This window comes from Gymnoscopelus microlampas (assembly GCF_963454915.1).
Source record: "Gymnoscopelus microlampas genome assembly, chromosome: 2".
NCBI lineage: Eukaryota > Metazoa > Chordata > Actinopteri > Myctophiformes > Myctophidae > Gymnoscopelus > Gymnoscopelus microlampas.
The window spans coordinates 23,602,829-23,625,941 of record NC_139939.1 but is presented as its reverse complement, the minus strand read 5'-3'; the positions used below and the strand labels follow the sequence as shown (position 1 = coordinate 23,625,941).

General features: G+C 44.0%; 1 protein-coding gene across 1 annotated transcript in view; it reads left to right on the top strand.

Moving 5' to 3' along the window:
• The window catches only part of ptprdb (protein tyrosine phosphatase receptor type Db), a 138,769-nt gene that overhangs the window by 52,552 nt on the left and 63,104 nt on the right, over window positions 1-23,113 (top strand). The window contains exons 3-7 of the mRNA XM_084070460.1: window positions 2,158-2,303; window positions 4,490-4,631; window positions 13,784-13,972; window positions 19,359-19,469; window positions 22,204-22,473. Of these exons, the coding sequence (XP_083926586.1) occupies window positions 2,158-2,303; window positions 4,490-4,631; window positions 13,784-13,972; window positions 19,359-19,469; window positions 22,204-22,473 (858 nt within the window). The remainder of the gene's footprint in view (window positions 1-2,157; window positions 2,304-4,489; window positions 4,632-13,783; window positions 13,973-19,358; window positions 19,470-22,203; window positions 22,474-23,113) is intronic.

The following is a 23,113-nucleotide window of genomic DNA, read 5'->3' as shown; positions in this document are numbered from 1 at the left end:
GCACGCCAAAAAGCAAGCAACCTGGAAGACAGTCATGCACAAACAGAGATCATTTGAAGACATTCCTGCGTAGGTTTATTTGTATATGTGTGCATGCTGTACACATTGACACACACACACACACACACACACACACACACACACACACACACACACACACACACACACACACACACACACACACACACGTTCTGTTCTGTACTAGAACGTGTGGAACAGCCCTAGTAAATCTGTCTCCCCCTCTCTCTCTCTCTCTCTCTCTCTCTCTCTCTCTCTCTCTCTCTCTCTCTCTCTCTCTCTCTCTGTATCTCTCTATTTCTCTCTCTCTCTGTCTGTCTGTCTGTCTGTCTGTCTGTCTGTCTGTCTGTCTGTCTGTCTCTCTCTCTCTCTCTCTCTCTAGTCCCATGTCTACTATTATTTGCCACTCTATTCTTTCTTCTATTCCCACACAGACCATGTGACACTGCCTGACTAGCATGCATGAAAGGATTAGATTTTTTAATACAATAGAAATCTCAGAGATAAAGTGTCCTCACTCATAATGGACCAATGCAGATTACAGATATTCAAGTACAGTTAAATACGGTGCTCTGTATACTGACACATGAGTGCACTCATGAAAAGACATGATAATCCATCTCACAATCCATACATAATGTATACTATGTTGCATACATATATACTCACATTATGTTTGTATGAAACAGAAAACTACTCAAACTCGGTAGTTTCGGGATACTGTGATATCTTATTACTTTAATCGCTATAATTAAACATGTATAATAATTAGCTGCTTAAATTAATTTCCTATAACTTCACAGTCACACAGACTAATAAATACAGAAATTACATGAATATTATGTTAAAGGTAGGGTAAGTGATTTTTCTTTTCTTTTTTTGTTGAAATAAGTGTTAAATAGCTCCATATTCTGATAGTACTCATTGCTATATAGTGTTTGTTCTGTAAGAGGGGTCCCTGTCTCTCCAGCTCTTTAGTGAGCAGAAAATGCATTTTCAGGTCGGGTTACCTATTTTATCCGATCAGGAGAGAGAACTCCTACAGCAGCATACAGATTAAACAAGTGAAATTGGAAGTGATGACACAAAGGAATGAGCAGACACAATTGGAACTGGAACACAACACAACTATACTATAACATTTAAGCTGATGAATCTCTCTTTCCAGATTGGCTGGTGATTGGCAACCCATCTGAAAATGTATTTTCTGTTTATTAAAGAGGTGGAGAGATGGGGAGACTCCTGTTACTGAACATACACTCTATAGCAACGATTACTATCACAATATAGGGCTTTAACCTTTTAACAAAAAACTGTTTGATTTAACCAAAAAATATCACTTACCCTACCTTTAAATGAATTACATAATGAGCCATTAGTTAGTATCCACATTCAGTAATTGCAACGTAGCCAGTAGTGATGCGCGGGTCGGGTTTTTTCATGACCCGCCCCGCCCCGCCCCGCGACGGAACCCAACCCGCCTCAACCCGCCCTGCGAACCCATATATAAATCTACGGCTCAACCCGCCCCGCGACCCACGATTTTTTTTAAATTCTGTAAAATCATGGTTAGAAAATAATCCCCAAGTGTATTCAAACTGTTTTATTGTTATTATTCTTATTCTTATTAGGAATAAAGACAAAACAAGAGCATGTTATTATTTTTATTTTTTTTGCGTGTGAGAGCGCGTGACCCGCTCACCCGCAGCCCGCAGAATTTTCTCCGAAATTCTGACTCGACCCACCCGCGCCGCGGGTTGACCCGCGGGTCCCGCGGGTTACGGGTCAACCCGCGCATCACTAGTAGCCAGTTTGATTCCATTGAATGTCATCCGGTCTTCATTTTCAGAGTATGTTTATTTGACCTTTTCTGGCTTGGATCAATGGAACTAAAGTAGTATACTTTAAGTTCTTTTTTATTGGTACGACAATGAAAACTCACTTTTTAAGCTTTTAAAGAAAAACTACCATCACCGTTCTTTTTACATACATTTTTCTAAATATTAATGTTATATTATAAACATCTCTGCAGTGTTTTACCAATTATTTGGGGCCCCACTTGGAATATCCTCACGGCCCACAGGTTGAGAATCCCAGCAGTACAGCTAACATGCTATGTGTAATAATGTCTCCATGCAGCGCCACCCAGATTCACACGAACCCCAGAGGACCAGACAGGTGTGCAGGGAGGAGTGGCCTCCTTTGTGTGTCAGGCCACCGGGGACCCCCAGCCCAAGATTGTCTGGAACAAGAAGGGCAAGAAAGTCAGCAACCAGAGATTTGAGGTAGGATTCTACAAGCTCACACTGTACGGCAGAAGTACACATCAGACTTAAAGGGGTATTTCACTTTAAAACACTTTTTGGGTAATTTTAACGCCTACTCAGGGCTTTTGTGTGCGTCCCAGACAGTTTTTAAGTTTCTTGATTCAATATTTTGATATTTGATATTCATTTTTATCAGATACAACATCCATGTACTTCAAATTCCATTTTGACTTATTGAAAACACACGTCCTTGGTTCTGCTGACTGATATTGTCTTGATTAATATAGGGGTGGGGGGGTTCAATTACTTTTTGCATACTTAAAAAAAAAATGAAATGAAGAAAATTTAATAAAATAAAAATATGAAATAAAATAAATGAAAAAAGTTAGAGGGATAATATCATTCACCAGAACCAGGGATGTGTGTTTTCAATTAGTCTAACATGGTTAAAATACAAATACTGAATCAACAAACAATGTAAAAAATACCCCTTTAATGCTGAAGGGGAAAATGACAAGAATGTGATTTCAAGAAATGACGTTCTCCCCAAACAATAAGCCCTTTTACTATACAGTAACAGAATATATTGACGTGTAATTTCCCTCCAATACCAAACTATGTAGGAAGCCTCCTTTCGCCGTTCGACTGTGTCTCTTAAATATGTTAAAGGAGACATCCGGTCATTTTAAGTGTTATGTTTGATGTGCGTCAAATCACTTACCGACGTAGGTTGCCTGTTTCTCTCCCGACCTGGCAACCTGGGGCTGCCATGCAGAGAGATAAGCAGCCCCAGCATTAGCTCGTTCTGTTATTAGCCGTTAGCTTCTCGGAGTTTTAGCGCCTGTTACATTATCATGGGACTCAACAATGAGTACTAGAAGCAAAAAAACAGACTTTGCATTTGTTAAAATAGGCGAATTTGGGCTATCCAGCATCCTACTATCATGCCAATGGTGGGGGTCGATAGGGGGATTTGTGGAGTCACGCGATTTTCATTTCTACGTCGGTAAGTGATTTGACGCACATCAAACATAACACTTAAAATGACCGGATGTCTCCTTTAAGAGAATCTGATGTACTGTACTGTACTACTGTATATGTCACGAAAACATATCAAAGCAATGCTCTTGCTATGTGAACTGGCTTTTATATGTTAGAGACGCCATAGCGAGAATTCAGTCCAACCCAGTGTGGTGCCTGGAAAGTGGATTTTAAACCGAATGATGATGAGAGACTGCACCTTGGGCTATATGTGAGGTGTGATATAAGACGGCGTTATTATTTGCCCAAAGGGTTCAACCTTTCATTTCTTTTCTCACTCCAAGTAACAGTCATTCTTAGACAGAGCTGTTCCGTTCCCCCGTCAGTGTTCACCTTGACCTCCAGGTTCGTTTCCCCGTTAATAATCCTGGGTTCCTTCCGGGTTTAAGTTCACCCGGGTCTCGTCCTTGTTGAGATTAAATCACCGGAGGAGATGTTTTTATTTTTTAGTCAATCTATATTTCTCCTCTTAGACCTGTCAGTCAGGATTGTGGTTGAAGAAAAAGCATTCTTGTGCCGCACCGGAGCAAGCACACACTTATTCACACACATATACAGTACGATCATTCTTCCATATTAACCTGTATCATTTAGTACTACTGTATTTAAAACTAGAATATTTTATTAGTACTGATGCTGAAAGCTGTTCTGCTGTCCAATGATTTATACATCAAGCTGTACTCACAGAGATGTTCTATCATTTCAACTGCCCCCTTCTCCTGACATCAGCAAGGTCGTAAAAAGATGTCCTTTGGAACAGCGGACAGTTTGAAGAGGATCTACATACTGTAATAGTGACGTGGTCAAGATGAAAGTCTCTCTCTCTCTCTCTCTCTCTCTCTCTCTCTCTCTCTCTCTCTCTCTCTCTCTCTCTCTCTCTCTCTCTCTCTCGCTACAGTAGCTGTTAAAGGAAATGCAAGTAAACCAACCAAAGTGAGAATAGAAGGGGCGCTGATGGCCAAGTGATTCCTATTTTTAAAATATTTTTGAAAGTTTTTTTAATCTATAATGGCGTGCCTAAAATAGAGACGGCAGGTTGATAGTGGTTAAACATAAGTTAGCGGGCCTATCAAGCATGCTGACATGCTACTGTACTGTCAGTAGGTATGGATATTTGATATGGATGCTTGATGATGTGTGTTGTCCTGTGTTTCCATGACCAGGTGATAGACTTTGACGATGGATCTGGTTCAGTCCTGAGGATCCAGCCACTAAGGACCCCCAGAGACGAGGCGGTCTATGAATGCCATGCCTCCAACTCGGCAGGAGAGCTCACTTTCTCTACCAGGCTCAATGTGCTACGAGGTCAGTGTGTAGCAGTGACAGTGGTGATGTTTGTGTTACATTTTGTGTCTGAAAATTATTATTTTGTATTCTTTAGAAAAAATATGTAATTTTTTTTTGTTTGTTGTGGTTATTTTGACTCCAAAACCTTTGACAAACGAGAGGATGCTTGTTGACCATCTACTGTATACGAACACAATTGGCCCGTGTTGGGCGGAGGGAAGACGGGACTACTAAATCAGGGAGAAAAAGGGGTAAAAAGCACAAAAAAAAAAGGTGAAAATGTATGTGTGTAAAAGTATCTCTTAGCATGTGGCCATTGATGCTATACGGTAACGTTAGCTGTAGCTTGAGTCCATTAATGCTGATGGTGATGTTAACAGCAGCTTGAGTCCATTAATGTTGATGGTGATGTTAGTGGTAGGTCCATTAGGAGAACATAATGCAGATAGACTCTCAAGCGCAAGAGTGTCTTAGTGAGTGAAGTCGCTCAACTATGAATAATCTCACAGCCTGCCTTTACACGCTGCTCTGGGACACGCAGCCTATTGTTCTTACATTATGTTCGCTCACCCTCTTGCTCTCCTCTCTTGTATTTCCTCTCTCCTCACCCACTACTCAAGGGAATTGTAGACTTAAGCCTAATTTACACTCAAGCTGCTGTCGTACAACCGCGCGTCACTCGCCCGAAAATCACTGATTTTCAACTGAAAAACATGACACAGCTATAAATTGGCCCTTAGCCTAAAGTTTCCCAATACTCTTTCATCTGTCTTTCCTGTTCTTTTAGACTCTCTCTCTCTCTCTCTCTCTCTCTCTCTCTCTCTCTCTCTCTCTCTCTCTCTCTCTCTCTCTCTCTCTCTCTCTCTCTCTCTCATATGCTTATAGAGCCACTACACGGCAGGCTCTCTAAATTATTCACATCATCAGACCCTCTTTGCGTTTGCTTTTCCTATCCGTGGATCTACAATCCTCTTTAGCTCTGTGACACATTGTTCTTTATGTCTGTGTTTGCATTAGAGTGCTCGTGTGTGTGTGTGTGTGTGTGTGTGTGTGTGTGTGTGTGTGTGTGTGTGTGTGTGTGTGTGTGTGTGTGTGTGTGTGTGTGTGTGTGTGTGTGGGGGGGGGGTGGGGGGGGTTGGGTGGGTGGGTGGGTGTGTGTGTTTGTGCTTGCATGTACATGATCTTTATCATTGAACACAAACACACTCGCCCTCAATCAGTTGTAATGTCACGATTATAGCCTCTTTCAGCTCCTCTGAGCAGTCGCTGTGCTGGGGATGAATAAGAGGCCACCTGGGAAATGGCTAATAGCCCCTGATAGTCTGTCAGTCTAAATGCCAGTCTGATGGTCTCACACACACACACACACACACACACACACACACACACACACACACACACACACACACACACACACACACACACACACACACACACACACACACACATACACACACACACACACAGGCGCACACAATATATCCGCTCAAAGTCGTCCTGTCAGTCATGTCTCCCTGCCTCCCCTGGCTCTGTAAAGGCCCAGCTCCAGTGACTGACTGCTTGACAGGTGGGATCCAGTGTGAAGGTCAGACGGCTTAATTACTGTGGAGGAGAAGCAGGCTAATTGAAACCCTGGCTCACACTAAATGCCTCCGATTGGCCAAAGCTGAAATAATAATGATCTCTGGGACATTCGTGACGTCCAACAATAGCGTGGTATCCTCTCTGATGTGGTCTACGGTGAGGTATACTTTTGAGTGGCAGAGTTTGGTCAAAAAAAAAGAAAAGAAAAGTTGTTTGTCCGGTCCTTTCAACGTGCGGTAGTTTGAAAAATGTTGCTGTGCAAAGACTCCTCTCCTTATGTAAATATTATTACTTTTTATAGTTTTATATTAATACTTGATTGAAATAACATTTGAAGTTATATAGTTATGAACCGTGGGAGACTGCTATAATCCTATTCCCTATAATAAAAACCTTTTCCCACGACCCGGCTGTCATAAAAATAAAAAAATAATAATGTGCAGGTGCACATTCACTGTGAATATTTGTCTTGGGTTCTCACAAAGAGAATGGTTCATGCAGTAGCACTGCGTTATAAATCACAAGTTCTATGATTATAAAAACAGACTTACTGACTTACCGACGAGTTCACGGATCGTGTGAATTATACTTGGGTCTTATATAATGCCTGATTTACACTCAGTAGCGCACCGGTGTCGTGCACGCCCGAAAATAGCCGATCTACAGGCTCACAACGCGTCGCTGTGCGACGCGTTGTGAGCCTGTAGATCGGCTATTTTCGGGGGTGCACAACACCCGCCCTCAACTAGGTATAACTCAGGCTTTGTATAAAGGACACAGTGTTCATGCAGATGTTCCCATGGTTGTGAGAGCAGGCTGCTCCATGAGCTGTGAAATGGTGTGTGGATCTTTCACAGTGGCGAGACTCTGTCCAAATAAAACACTCTGATGTGTGGAAGGCGCCTCCACTGATGGAGTGTCAAGTTACGAATCAGCTCCGACCTCAGGGGGTTCTTAGCTGTCCAGTGGCTCAGCCTTAACACACAAACACACGCGCGCGCACGCACACATGCACACACGCACACACGCACACACGCACACATGCTCACAAATACACAAATGTATGCACACATTGTAGTGGCTTTGTGTCAGACACACTTTCTGGTGTTATCGGTTCTGCTTACACCTGTCCCCGTGATTGATGGCTCCCTGAGGGCTGACTATGTGTATGTGTATGTGTTGTGTTGTGTTGTGTGTTACTGTACGTGGTGTGGTCTGGTACATATGTGCGTCAGCCCAAATGACTCTCATTCACACACACATTTTAAACAGCTTTGTGTTAGTAAGAGATGGAAGGAGGAAGAGTGACGCAATGAACAAGAGAGAGTGACGCCTTAGTAGCTGATCGGTGTCTCACACTGAAAGTAGCTGATCTACAAGCTCACAATGTGTATAAATCAGGCTTGAGAGATGTGTGATGTCAGGTGGTGTAGCTACTGTCTATGCTCATTTTCAGACGGCTGTCCCACCTTAGATAGATGAAATAGAATGCATTATTCCTGCCTACAAGGGGCTGGCTTTGAAGTGAATGTTTGCATAATGAAAGTGGAGAGAATCAGGATTGTAGTATGGGTCTCTTGCAGGTCTTTTGTTCTTGCTTTCTTTCTTTCATTTACTTAGTCTCTCGTTCTGTTGTATTCCGATCTATATTTGCTGTGCTCTACCTATGCCCCATACGTCCATACGGATCCATACGGATCCATACGTCTCTCTAATATTTTACACCCCTTTCCATTGTTTCACCAACAATGACCCCCCCCCCACCTCCCTAATATACAACCTCACACACATACATACACGCGCAAGGCAAGCATACACTCGCACACAAACACCTTCTCATCTTGTTTGGTTTATTACAGTATGTCCGTGTTTCCATTTTGTCGGCGTTGAGATTGATTGAAACCAGAGCTGTTAAAAGGCCACACACGCGTTCTCATAGCGAGAGTCTGTGACTTGGTAGGCTTTGGTTCGATGGGCTAGTACCCGAATTAGCATCTCTATGGCATGGCTCAGCACTACCATTTCCCGTTAATGAGCTCTTTGTGGTTGAGAGGGATTCACAAGGGACTCTGGGTGAAATAAATAAATAAATAAAATAAAGACCACCTCCTACGTGAAATATAACACAAGCACACGCAACGATGCACACATGCACACGCTCGAGTGCACACACTCACTCAAGCACTCTTCTTGCCCATCTGTCTGTTTTCACCAGATCTATCTTTATCCATTTTATTATGGGTGACTCATGAATCTGACATTTCATCTAGCTGTCTCAAAACGCAGTCTTGGAAGAAAAGTTGAGAATTTTGCTATCAAGAAGAACTTCCGTTAGCGACGCTTCCATCGGCTGAAAGCTTGCTTCCTTTACAATGAAGGAAAACTATATACAGTAAGCTCCTTTCCCAGATGTAAATCCCCTGGCAATGTTCCATATTGACAAAATGTGGAAACAGCAGTCTTATCGATTGCCATTCAATTTAGTTCTGGATATTTCCCCACTCTTGACCTTGTACCATTTACGGAACTCTTCTCCCACAGCTGAAGTGGGGAAGGAAGGAGTCAGAATTCCGTAAGGTATGGCGTTTTGTTCTCGAGTAATACTGCTTCATAAGACCAACGTTGGTAACTAAGAGACCAAAAAATAAATCGTTCACATGCATACTGTAGTGTAGATCATCAATTAAGTTTACTTTCTTTTGTTTCCTTGTAGTGTATGGTTGATGATATGCATGTGAATATTACTAGCAACTTATAGGTGAAATATTGGGGCAACACAAGGCAGAGAAGGCAGTTTACAATAGGCTTGTCTCTAAACGGACATAGCGACCTTTATAATCTTCACTAATAAGTACAAAACAACTTCACAAGAACAATGTTGCAACTAAGCAGAAATTTGCTGAAATGGATATATTGTTGCATAGATTATACTACAATGCAGCTTTCATGATAGGAGCTGTCATTTCCTGGTGTTACACAGACAAGATGTCAGTGCAGGGAGCACTTGCCAGGGACAGTGATATGTGCACTGACAGTTGGCTCAATTGATATTCCGAGAAGAAAAAATTAAATAAGAAATCCTCTATGTCTTGACTGCATCCCGAGAGGATTTCTGTTATAGTCTGGAGTTGGGATGTCCGATATTATCAGCCGCCAGATATTATCGGCCGATAATAGCATAAGAATGTAATATCGGAAAATATCTGTATCGTTTTTTGGAAAAAGCACATAAGCTTTTTGGAAAAAAAGTGAAAGTTACAGGAGTTCTTACTGTATGGTGTGTGTGATATGAAATGTGATTATGAGCTTACCATAATCACAGTAATCCTTAATCATATTCCATCATATTCAAGGGCTTTTGGAGAGAAATGAGACAGACTCCATTCACTTTCAGTTTAGAGCACTGCAGAGGGCAGGTTTGTGTGTCTGTGTCCAGCTGACGCTCGTTGACGCTCATTAATGTTATATGCATCAAGGCAATTATGCTTCTGCACTGTCAAATAGGCCCACATCTAATCTAAGATTAGTGGGACTCATTCAAATGACCACCAGTGAGTCCCGGGACTCACTTAATTGAAAACATCACTGTATTATTTTGAATTTATTAGATATTTATTAGATATTATATTGATATTATAGCTATTTTATTTTCTAACTATATAAATGGCGACCAACTTCCGCACCCTCGGTGTCCACACCCCACAGCTCTGTTATCGACTAAACAACGCACCGCCAGACCACATGTCGGCAACTGACTCGCCACGGCGGCCGCGCTGAATTTACGCCTCGCGTAGGGGACATCTCACTGCTAACTACACCTTTTCCACCGCGCAACATAATTAATTCTACTCACCAAATGTCGGACAAAACGGAAGGGGAGGCAGCTTCGTACCGTTTACCGTGCGCACGACCTCATCACCACAACAGCACGCAGCCGCTGCGGGGGTTTTTTCCTTTTTTTCCAAACTTTTTTTTTGGTCACCATTTTCTCCAGGCACCATTTCTGGTGTAACGTCGGGTGTTTCTTTTCACCAGCCAATCACCTTTCACGTTGCCACGTCCGTTGCCACGTCGCGCTGACGTACGCTAAACAAGCGCTGCCGTGCGCACAATGCAAACGAGCCCAAAGGCGCGCAAAAATAAGCCGACCATTGCTTAGACACAAAGTCAGACCTGGCAACGCAGCCTACGCCAATCATGTGTGAGAGATCTACAAGCTATGGGGCAGAGACGCCACCGTATCTTAGCAACAACTACAGCGCTCACTCTCATTGGTCCTGTCACGCTAAGAGCAGTCTCCAGACAATGGCATCGCAGACAGCTTGCTGTTACTGCTGTAGCCATCACAGGCAGTTGCAGCACGACGGACAGGGCGCTGTGATAGCTGCCATGTCGCTAACGCTAACCTGGTTGTCATGCCTGCAGCGGCTGTGCAATCACTTTCTCAACAATGCACGTTCGTGTGGTGAATGTCTATATTGCTGCTCAGTTCGTCCATTGTAGATGGTGTATGTTTGTGTGTGTCTTCTGGAGAACTATGTAGCTCCACAGCAACTACAGTAACTAACGTAATGGCAGGACCGCCCCGTGCAACGCCTGTTAGGCTGCATTATGGTCATGTAGTAATTTCAGATAATTTCGCTCCGATTAGAGCAGTGTTTATCAACCCTTTCACGCCGCCCCCCCCCCCCCCCAAATACACGTACTTGATCTGGGACCCCCCCATTCTGTTTGACTCCGTTCCACAAGTAAATATTGTGAAAATAGCCGATCTACAAGCTCGAAACGCCTCACGTTGAGAGGCTTTGTAAGCTTGGAGATCGGCTATTTTCTACATGATTGCCTCTTTCTTACATTCTTTGCCAATGTGGCCCATGTTTTCATAGCATAGTTTATTGACTACTTCTGTTGCAGAAATGGCCATTTCCTTTACTTTCGGTTTTTTATTGTCTCCGCCAGGCCGAAAGGCATGGCGCAAGACTATGTTTCACCCCCTGTCCGTCCGTCTGTGATAGCTAATCTCTCACATCGTTGACTTGCTCGCAGCAAAATAACAGCCCGATGTGGAGAGTCAGTGAGAGCTGGATAAACGACGTAAAATGTGTCAAAAGGAGTCTGTACGCCTGTCGATAAATGAACACATGACGTCGGTGGGAGAGGAGATGTTGTGTCTTTTGGACAAACAGCAGCGTGGTGCTGATGTTTGTTGTGTGAAGCAGCTTAATGTCAGAGTGTTTGTGTTGGAGCGCCTCAGTGCGGCTGCAGAGTTCATGTGCAACCTCTTCAACAGAGACACAGAGACACTAGAAACTCTGCTGGGGAAAAAAAACACTGCTGGGCATTGACTTTCCTATGGACATTGATCTACACACTGCAGGTATATCTGCTACACACACAACATCAAACTACACACTGCAGGTATGATGCAGCGTTTGCATTACAGCCAGCATGCCAGCGTAGTTCCCATATGGTTTCAAGGTGGGCTAAACCATATGGACCCCATGTCAGCAATGTCAGCGGCATCCACTTCAGTCCCAACTGCGATGCCCATGCAGGCTATAAGTAGCTTCTACCTGGCCCTTAGGTGGGCCCCAACTAGCCATGTTTATGTGGGACCAAGGCGGGTCCTAACTGCCTTTGCCCATGCAGGCTTTCACTGGGTTCTACCTGGGCCCTAGGTGTACCCTAACCAACCACAGTGCAGTGCCCATCGCTCCAATTGTTGTGACGTCAAGGCTCTCAATACTGCACATTGGTGGAGGAGGAGGGGCCGCAGGGCAACCGCACACATCGCTGAACCAATGGTAGCCCACGGATGTTTCCTCTGTGGATTTACAATCTGCCCCTCTATGCCACATATCATCCGCACTACAGGGTCTTCACTGACCGAGCCACGGCCCCACTGACCCTCATGACGCTACGCCACTTAAACGTGCGGCAGCATGCGCTGGGTTGCCAGGTTTGCACAGCCTGCGCCAGAAACAAGCAACCACCTTCATGAAAAAAAAAAAAAAAGTTCCAGGGGTGTCCCCGCGCGTCCCAACACTCCACAGGGGGTCAGTGGACCATCAGGGGGTCCGCGGACCCCCTGTGGACCCCCTGAAACATAACAAATATTATTTCTTCACATTTTTTCCTTTTTCAAAAAAACTTTTCCACAGTTTTACTCCGGCGATTTGGGTCCCCCAATATACACACAGCCACGCTGCGCCCCGTGCGCGGCTGGGGTTGAGGGGGGCGTAGCCCCCCGAAACTCTAGTATTAGATATGTGATGTTGTTACCTTACAATTAGTTGACTTTTGTTGAAAAAGACCGCATATATGGATATTGGTTGATATCGGAATTGGAAATTAAGAGTTGGACAATATCAGAATATCGGCAAAAAAGTCAATATCGAATATCCCTAGTCTGGAGCCTTTGCCTAGTCTCACGTGCTTAATACTCACACCCAGAGTATACCCACAAGCATTGGTATTGTAGTATTGTATCCATTACATACATTCATCTGATTCATCTGTGGGAACGGACACCATATGGAACCATAAAGGAGGCCAATGTGTGAATGACTATCCAATGCCTTTGACACATTATTTCTATGTCTCTGCCAGCCTTGCCCAGCGGCAATATGTTTTTGGGTTGTCTGTCCATCTATCTGTGTGTCCCAACTTCCTGCACAAATTGGACTTAAGGATGAACTGCTTAGACTTAGGAGGGCAAAAGTCAAAGGTCAAAGTCATTGTGAAATCCCACATTACTTGCATATCCTCTAAGAATACATTTAATTGTGTTTATTAAATCCCTTCGAAGTCAGACAGAGAGACAGTATATGGACGTAAACTGCAACTGGTTGGCAGAGGCATTTGATTTGCGATGCAGTATTTCTAGTTTATTTGACAATGTTGGGGATTTCCTATGGGAAAGGGGTTAGATTTGATCTAGTCTATGATGTTTGTCCCCAACCGCTTTTCATATCTTCCTCTTCAACTGACTGAAGTTAGACTACCACCTTTTAACACCTTCATCGCAGTGAAACGACTCCTGACGTTAATTTGGTTCAGCTTTCTATTAACATTTGATTTGCCATCCCAAAAGACCCTCCACACATCTCCCCAACAAAACTGATTTTATTTGACATCTCCATTTGATTGATGCAGAGGCTGTACTCCCAGCTTGTTTTATAAAAATAAAAACAAAGAAGAGGTTAATTGTTACCGGCTCTTTCCCAGCACAATGCAGCATTTTTAATTCATAATTGATCGATCTGATCTGATCTGAGGACACTTGCCTGGGGCTTTGTATAGCTCCCAACATATGCTGAATTGTTACTGACTCTTTTGCGTCTTTGGGAAATCCACAGATGAAAACTGATGTCGACCGTGTTTTGATTATGTACATAATTTCCCTCTGGAATTTCCCTTGGGATCAATAAAGGTCTATTTATAAACTGTCTATTTATAAACCTTCACTTGACTCCCCTCAAGGGCTAGTTGCCTTTGAGAGGAGTCTCTGCAAAAGAAAACTGCTCCACAGCTGAAGATGTGAATCCTGTCTAACTCTCCATACCGTCTGTATTTGACTCCGCCAGAGGACCAGTTGCCCTCGGGCTTCCCCACCATCGACATGGGACCACAGTTGAAGGTGGTGGAGCGCTCGCGGACCGCCACCATGCTCTGTGCTGCCAGTGGCAACCCTGACCCAGAAATCACCTGGTTCAAGGATTTCCTGCCGGTCAACACGTCCAATAACAATGGACGAATCAAGCAGCTCCGCTCAGGTAACAATTGAGCTTACCCCCCCCCCCCCCATTCTTTCTGTTGTCTCTCTTTCTCCCTGAACCTTTTCTCATTTTGGTTGTTTGTCCCTGCACCATTTCACTCTTTCTATCTCCCTCCCTCCCTCCTTCCCTCTTCTTCTTCATCTATAAATGCCTCTGTTTTCTGGTCCCTTGTTCGTGCTCATCTTCCTTGCTGTTCCACTCCTGCCGTGTTTACTGGCTGTTCTCCTCAGCTGCTCCTCTTAGTATAAGTTGACGATGCGTCAAGTCTCCCAGACTCTTCTTCTAACTCTTCGTTTACTGAATCCAGTGTTTCCCAACTCTCTGTTTGTGTCTGAACTGTCTGAGGTCTTCCTACGCACATCACCATCACAGAAGCTTTGACCTTTCAACTCTGTCTAAACGGCGTGAACTCATTGTAAATATTGGCCTCATATTGTTCATCACTCGTATACAGACCAAAAACCAAAACCAAGCACTGGTACACATAAAAAGGTTTAAACGCAGATGATGATGGTGCCTGTCCATTGGGAATACCCCCTCTCTGAAATAGCTCACTGCTGTGACTAAATGAACACTGTGTGATTTCCATCTCTGTCATGGATTTGAATCGTGCCTGGCGTGGAAATAAAAATTGACATACGTTCAGCCATTCTGCAATAATTATGTTTGGCTATACATCAAGTAGCCACAGTAGTGTGAGATCACAACGTATTGTAGCCAAGACCCTCCCTCCTTAAACCTCCTCCTGCTTCCAGCCAACTTTGGACCCTCAATCCTGCTTTGCGTTCCTATCTCTGGCTCAACCCTGAAGCCTGAGTTATACTTGGTTGTGCGTGGATGTCACGCACTGAAAATAGCTGTGTTGTGAGCTTGTAGATTGGCTATTTTCGGTGCGTGACACTGGGACGTAGCTAAGTATAAATCTGGCATTACGACTCCGTATGCAGACTCCCTGTTCAAACTCCCCATTTGACCTTTATTTTACATTATTTCCAAAGCAACAAAACAGTAAGCCACTGTAACGACTCAAAATGTCAGCATGAAATTATTTGGTGTGATATATTGGTATTCTCTGTGATAATTAGGGAAATGGATCGTGATGTTAGCTTTGACTTTTTAAAACTCTCGTTAGCGCACACAATGTCTGTAGATAATCAGTATCTTTGACCTTTATGGAGCCACTGTTACTGTTGAAGGCTTTTTCTAGTGAGTCAACTCCTCTGTGTAACCGATGGTCCCATTGTAATGCCATGTCTATGCTGTTTCTCTTCTCTTTGTATCTTTTTTTAACAACAGAGTCCTTTGGTAAGTGCTTCAGCTCTGAGGCTCACAACCTTACTCTTACCTGTCTCTCTATACACACTAATTGCCACTGATGCTGCTGCTGCTCTCTCACCTGTTACAATAATGTGGTGTTATTAAAATGCATGGCACGCATTTTACTAACAGTCACACTGGTCACAGTACCATGCATAAGTACACACACACACATAGGTACACACACAAACATACATGGACACACACACACACACACACACACACACACACACACACACACACACACACACACACACACACACACACACACACACACACACACACACACACACACACACACACACACACACACACACACACACACACACACACACACACTTTACTCACAACAGCTGTCCACCCCTGGCACCTTTGAGATAGCTGGCTGACCCCTCATCCGTGCACCTACAACTTTCCACATCCAAAGAAAGAACATTACTTTCTCCTTACTCTCACCTATTGAATCCCCCGCACCCTCACTTATTCAATCACCCTCACTTAATCTCTCTTTCTTTCACCCACTCACCCACTCACTCACTCACTCACTCACTCACTCACTCGCTCACCCCCTGCTGCTGTATAGGGTTACTACTCAATAAGCCATCAGCTGCAGATGGCTGTCGGTAGGCCTCTGGTGGAGCCACTGTTTGAAAATCAATGACTACTAGGTTTCAGGCTGCTAGCATCCCCTCCCCTCCCTGTTGTGAACTGTATAGTATAGAACTCCCAGTTCTGTATTGTTTTAATATTTGATTTGATTTGATTATTTTCACTCAATGCGGGCACACATACAGGCATTTCGGGGTGTGGCCAAATCCAATGCATACATATAAATACAGTATAATTATATAAATGTATAATCGTTGCAACAAGCACCTCTTGTCTTGTTTGTTTGCACCTTCAAAAAGATGTACCTAAACATCACTGTACCTAAAAGAATAGTATAGACTAGAGCTCCCAGTTATGTCGTTTTCTTTATCTTCACTTCAGTAATATTAATGGAGACATGCTGATGAAGAACAGATAACTAATCAATTTCCACGTGCAGACCTGTGGGGTTCCATTTCGACTGGTGGTCCCTGGACCCGACTAGACTCTTGGCCAGTCTACGGCCAGGACTAAAGCCTGATTTATACAGTATGACGGTGTAACCAATTACCAATTAGGACCACAATGGAACAAGCCCTCAGGACTTTTTGTGTTATCCTTTTAGCATCATTGTGTAATCGTACCACTTGTACTTTTTGCAAACTGTCGATAAAGTATTCAATCAAAAAAGCACTGTGTTAACCCATTAAATCCGGGAACTTATCTCTGTCATTTTTGTCATGTCTTTGGCTATTTTTGAAAAATCGTGAGAATGTGTGCAAATCTTTGAATATATATTTTTAAACAAACATTTGTAAAATATTTTGACCTCCAGAAGCAAAGATTTTAGTTAAAAATTATACAGTATGTATTCAAAGATTTGCACAAATGTTCAAGATTTTTATCTCCAAGCTCCTATGAGCTTGTAGATCTGCTATTTTTGAATAGCCAACGTATAAAATAATGGTTATAGCTCAAATCTAAAATGACACAGATGCATTCCCGGATGGAATCGGTTAAGAAGTAGACACACAACGTGGACGGACCGCCTCAAATAGTTCCCCTTCGTGTGGACGTACGGGCGCGTTGTGCAGACTTTAAAGTGCTGTAGTTGGGTTTCACTCAGGCCCTGCCCGCCTGCCCCAGAAGCCTATAGTGCATCCTTGTCCCAGAAGTGTAGTGCTGCTGTAGTATAGAAGACACTACCAACCTCCAACACCCCCCCCCCAACCCCAATCCCACCCCCACACCCTACCCTGCTGCAAGTCAATGAAGTTAAATCAATAACTTATCTCCTTATAGTTCTGTCACTGTCTGTCATTCTATCTATCTAGTAGCTCTCTCTCTCTCTCTCTCTCTCTCTCTCTCTCTCTCTCTCCCCTCAGGCTTATTCTTTCTTTATTTACACTCTTGATTCTCTCTCTCTCTCTCTCTCTCTCTCTCTCTTTCTCTCTCTCTCTCTCTCTCTCTCTCTCTCTCTCTCTCTCTCTCTCTCTAATGATCAGGTGTATCAAGTCCTTCTATCTAATTTGGTTCTTCTCCTTTCCAAGACCCCCCCTCCTCCCCCCCTGTCCTGTGTCCCTACCTCCTGCTCCCTTTCTCCTTCTGTGGTACTAACATTTTCTTCTTCTTCTTCTTCTCTAATCTCGTGCATTCATTGCCCACTCAGGTGGCACGCCCATACGAGGTAAGACTGCCGGGAGGACTAACACAACACAGTGGGCCTGATTCCATTTTGAACCCCACCCTCCCCTACGAGTTCACTCCTCATAGATCTGAAGAAGCTGGGGGATGCGGCTCCATTCTGTACTGTATTAGTCCATTCCGAGATACTTACCGCGCTGGTAATGCTAATCCAACTGCTTCAGATCTGTGAGAAGTGTGTAACCGATGGGGGCCAGAGGGGGAAAATTGGAATTGAGTGAGCAATTCATTATACAGTGACTTAATAATAATCACCTCCTCTCCTCTCATCTCGTTTCATCCCTTTTATTGCTTCATTTCCACTTCTCCGCCTCAAAGTTAACTGTGTAACTCTTCAGATATGCATTGCTTCTGTGGCATATTGTGATCTCTCTCTCTCTCTGTGTTTTCATCTCATCGGTTCAATGAGACTTCCTGTAGCTTCTTGCACCATCTGCTGTCTTTTCATTTCTTGGTGTGTTGTGCTTATGAGGGTTTCACTCCTGTGTTGCTTAGTTTGAGGTGACAAAGCATACTACATTCTTTACCCTTTGTTCTGTTTTAATCTTATCTTAAGTCCTCTTTTTATTTATTTGCTTATTTTCTTTCTGGGGTCTTGCCTTGATCTTGACCCCACCTCCACTCTTACCACGCCTATATTCGCCCAATCAGAGAGCCTTGTTTTGTTTTCCCTCCCAGCTGTTAGTGCGCTCAGCCTGAAAAGTCCAGATGGTGAAATCTCAGGCACACTCGTAGTCATCCTCTCTCACACATACACTGTGAAACCCTTAGTGTTAAGTTAGACAAATGGACCTTTACGGGTCCATGTGGCTACATTTGTGTACTCTCAGGGTTAACTTAACACTGAGGACTTTACTATGCACACATGCACGCACGCACGCCGCCCACACACACGTATATTACATTCCTATTTTTGTTACCATTCAAATATACCAATTCCTGTCTCTTTTCTATCCCATTGCTGTCAAAAAGCCCCAGACAACCACTTTTTTGATAAAGTTTTTTATGGGCGCTTTTTTGCCTTATCCCCATCAACCCCATCTATCAAAACCCCTTGACCCTTTTTTGACCATTTTTCTATTTTCAGGGAACGTGAAAGCATCGGTCCCTTTCCAAGGCTTTGCGTATGTCGTTCCTTTTTTTGTGTCTTCTGGCCTTAATGGAAATTGGTTGATGTCTTTTAATGGTTTCTATGACATCACACAACTGATCCCTTTGGTGGATCCTGAGGGGCTTGGGGATATCTTATTGCCATGGCAATACTTTTTATATCCTTGTAAAATAAAACTGAATTTTGCTCTGTGAAAGAAATGGCTCTCAATTTTCAGCAAAGGGTTTTAAAAGTATTGTACTGTATCTGGATTTCTCAACATTTTTCGGTTTGGTTGGCGGATTAATCTCTGGCTTGCATGAAGAACATTCTCTGTTTTTGTAGGTCTTATAACCCCCATTTTCTTCCTTTTTCTCTTCCCAACAAGCCCTTATTTTGTTGGGGTTCTTTTTTGCTGACAGTGATAGAAACTAACGTTTCCCCATAGAACTGACTCCCCTTTTTAGCCCAGGGTTACACAATTCAGCTTGTTTTTGCTGAAGCTCCCCTGAAACCACTCGAACCAGATTCATTTTCTCTTAATACAGTTCTTCCCATTTCTATGTTAATATGTCATATATGCCAATGCACGGTTAACGGACATCTTATCACCCTTTTGTGATTGCTTTATCTGTTCTCTGTCCTCTCTCTGGCTCTGTGTCTTCCATCCCTGCCTCCATCCAGGTGCCCTGCAGATAGAGCTGAGTGAGGAGTCCGACCAGGGGAAGTATGAGTGCGTTGCCACCAACAGTGATGGGACACGTTACTCCACCCCGGCTAATCTGTATGTCAGAGGTAAGAGAGTCTCATCTCCAGAACCAAAGTCCAACACAGAATTTTTCCATTTTAGAGGTGCAATAGACCAGTGGTTCTCAGACGCCCTATCTGAAAAGTTTTGCCAGGGACCCCCAGAAGAGAAGATTTGTGTAAAAAAAATATTCAAAAATTGCCAAAAAATATATATATTTTTTATATATATATATTTTTTTTGTGGATCTATTTTCTTTTTATTAGTCGTGTACATAAATATGTTATTAATATGACCTTTAATAAGTTAAGAAGTAATTACTGCATGTGCTACATTTTCACACACTCAAATTAACTCAGGAATTTTCGGTGTCACAATGAAATATGTTCTAGAAGGGATATGCATTTGTCATGGGATAATGACGCCATTAGACCTTCTGCGACAGAGCAAGGCTCATAATTCATAATGTCATGAAGCCAAACGGGACCAAAATCTGTGTTCATTTAACTCTGACAATGTAAAAATGGACCCAAATGGACTCTTACCGGTCCATTTTATTTACACTCTCACAATTAAATAACACTGGGGATTCTATTGTGTATGGTTTGCAAATGAGATGTGTTTCTGCCCGTAGAGGGCGGAGGGCAGAATGCTTCACTAAGGCTATTCATCTCTTTGGCCTCTCTTCTTAGCCTTTAGACCTGAGAGGAAAACCCAAATCATTGTCTGGTTAAGACTTGTGTCTCTCTCTACATCTGACAGGAAGTTCACCTCCTCAGGCAATATTATTCCCTTTCAGCTCCTACACGCTCTTTCACATGCACATGCACACACGAGCTCGTACGCATGCATGCACACACACACACACACACACACACACACACACACACACACACACACACACACACACACTGTATACACACACACACACACACACACACACACACACACACACACACACACACACACACACACACACACACACACACACACACACACACACACACACACACACACACATACTGTACACACACACACACACACACACACACACACACACACACACACACACACACACACACACACACACACACACACACACACACACACACACACACACACTCATCCATCCCACCAAATCTTTGAGACATTTCAGTACCCTAGGCCTTCTGCTCTCCTCTGTCTGCCCAGCGAAAGAATAAAAAAAGGAGCTTAACAGCGTAGCATGCTTTTCTGACTCCAATATTGCTTCCAGGAATAAGAAAGACATACAAATGCACACACACACACACACACACACACACACAATGCTGTCCTGCACTGAAAATACACACACACACACACACACACGCACACACACACACACACACACACACACACACACACACGCGCGCGCGCGCACACGCATGCACTCCCCACATAGAGTTAGTGATGTGAATCTAACAATGCTTGTGGAGCCAGTAAAGTCTTGTTGCGCTCTTCAGTGAATGTCTAACAGGCGGTCTATGGAGATAGCCAGCAGTGGAGACCCCCTGCCTCAGACAGCCCTTTATCCAACACACTGACTGATGCACATACACACAACACTGGCACACACCAGAAAAAGAAGGAAAAAAAACACCCACCAACCCACACACACACACCGCACAGAGTCAGTGATGTGAATCTAACAATGCTTGCAGGGCCGGTAAAATCTTGTACTGCCGTTCAGTGAGAGTGTGACAGGCGGTCCATGGAGATGGACCCCCCCTCCCCCCCCCCGCCCCCCGTCTCACACAGTACTTTATCCAACACACTGACTGTGGACTTCTCTGTTCTCTTCTCCCTTCTCTGCCCGCTCTTTATTTCTTCATCTATATTCACTTTCTCTTCACCCCCCACTTTCCCTTATTGCCTTGCCCTGTCTCACTCCAACGTTCTCTTTCCCCTTTTGCCCTCTCTCTCTCTCTCTCTCTCTCTCTCTCTCTCTCTCTCTCTGCCCGCTGCGTTCGTTCTGTCATCCCTCGCTCTCCAGAGCTGCGAGAAGGTTGGTACAGCAACTGCTTCCCTCTGCAATTCTGTTGTTCCTCTGTGTTGTGTCCGGCCTGTTTCATGTGTCAGTGTTTAGTGACTTGCTCCTTTTGAGATATGCTCTACGCAGTAAAGTTAACTCCAGGAGTGTACAAATGTAAACAAATGGACCCGTATGGGTCCATTTGGTTACATTTGTACACTCCAGGAGTTACAAACAGATACATAAACACTGAGGATTTTACTGTGTACCATCCCACGTTGTGTGATTTGTGTCCTGGGTGTGTGCATGCGTGTGTTTGCCGTGAGTTTTCTGTGAATATTCTGTTGCGTTTCAGGTCATAAAATATTCAATTGAGCGCACCTTAAAAACGCCATGAATAAAACATTTTGGTATCAACGTGCACCCATGCTGTTGCGACCACGCGTAGTAGAAATGTACACGTCCACATGAGCGAATGCATCCTGTGCTTTGAGAAATTGAAACCCGGGCTCATCCGAGACCACATTGCTCGCTAGAGAAACAGCCATTTGTCATCAACATACACCCTAAACAATAATCGACTGTATATAACGCACAATATCATATAATTCACACACACACACACACACACACACACAGAAGTCTCATTTATACTAACAACAACAGATTGTCAAGATAACAATCTGTTATTTTTGGCAAGTGACACCCAAGTACTACAGATTAGACTTGATGGTTCGTAGAATCAAAGTCATATTCGTAACACTCGTTTCCCGTGCCTCCCTTCCCAGTGCGCCGTGTCCCCCCGAGGTTCTCCATTCCTCCGGCTGACAGCGAGATCATGCCAGGGGGGAACGTCAACATCACCTGCGTGGCGGTGGGCTCGCCGATGCCGTACGTCAAATGGATGCTGGGGGCGGAGGACCTGACCCCCGAGGACGACATGCCCATTGGCCGGAACGTCCTGGAGCTGACCGACGTGCGGCAGTCTAACAATTACACCTGCGTCGCCATGTCGACGCTGGGGGTGATCGAGGCGGTGGCACAGATTATTGTCAAAGGTTGGTTTCACTTTTAGCGTGATGCATGCGAGGTGGTGATCGGTAGGCAGGAGTGTGTGTGTGCGACTGTGTGTGTGCCTGCGTGTGCGTGCGTGCCAGCAGGATAGAAATGAGTACAACCTAATTTATACGTCATATGCCAGTGTCTCCAGCTGAAATTAACTGATTTTCCATCAGTTTTTCTTGGCCAGCAAGTTTAAATCATTGTTGCAGAGAATTGCAGCAGTCTGTATTACCCCTAATATGTCATTGACCACCGATGGCCTCTGTGTGTGTGTGTGTGTGTGTGTGTGTGTGTGTGTGTGTGTGTGTGTGTGTGTGTGTGCGTGTGCGTGCGTGTGTGTACGCGTGAGCTTAAGTTTGCGCAACCCTTTCGCCAGCAGTCTGTGTTACCCCTTATACTGTATGTCATTGACCACTGATGGCCTGTGTGTGTGTGTGTGTGTGTGTGTGTGTGTGTGTGTGTGTGTGTGCGTGTGCGCGCGCGTGTGTGTGTGTGTGTGTTTAAGTTTGCGCAAGTGTCGCCAAGTGTCATTCGACAAAGATGAAGTATTTGTGTCGAGGGAAAGGGTCATGTGTCACTAGATAACTGGGCCGGCTTTGTGGGCCTATAATGGCTTTGCCTTGCCTCCAGTGAGAC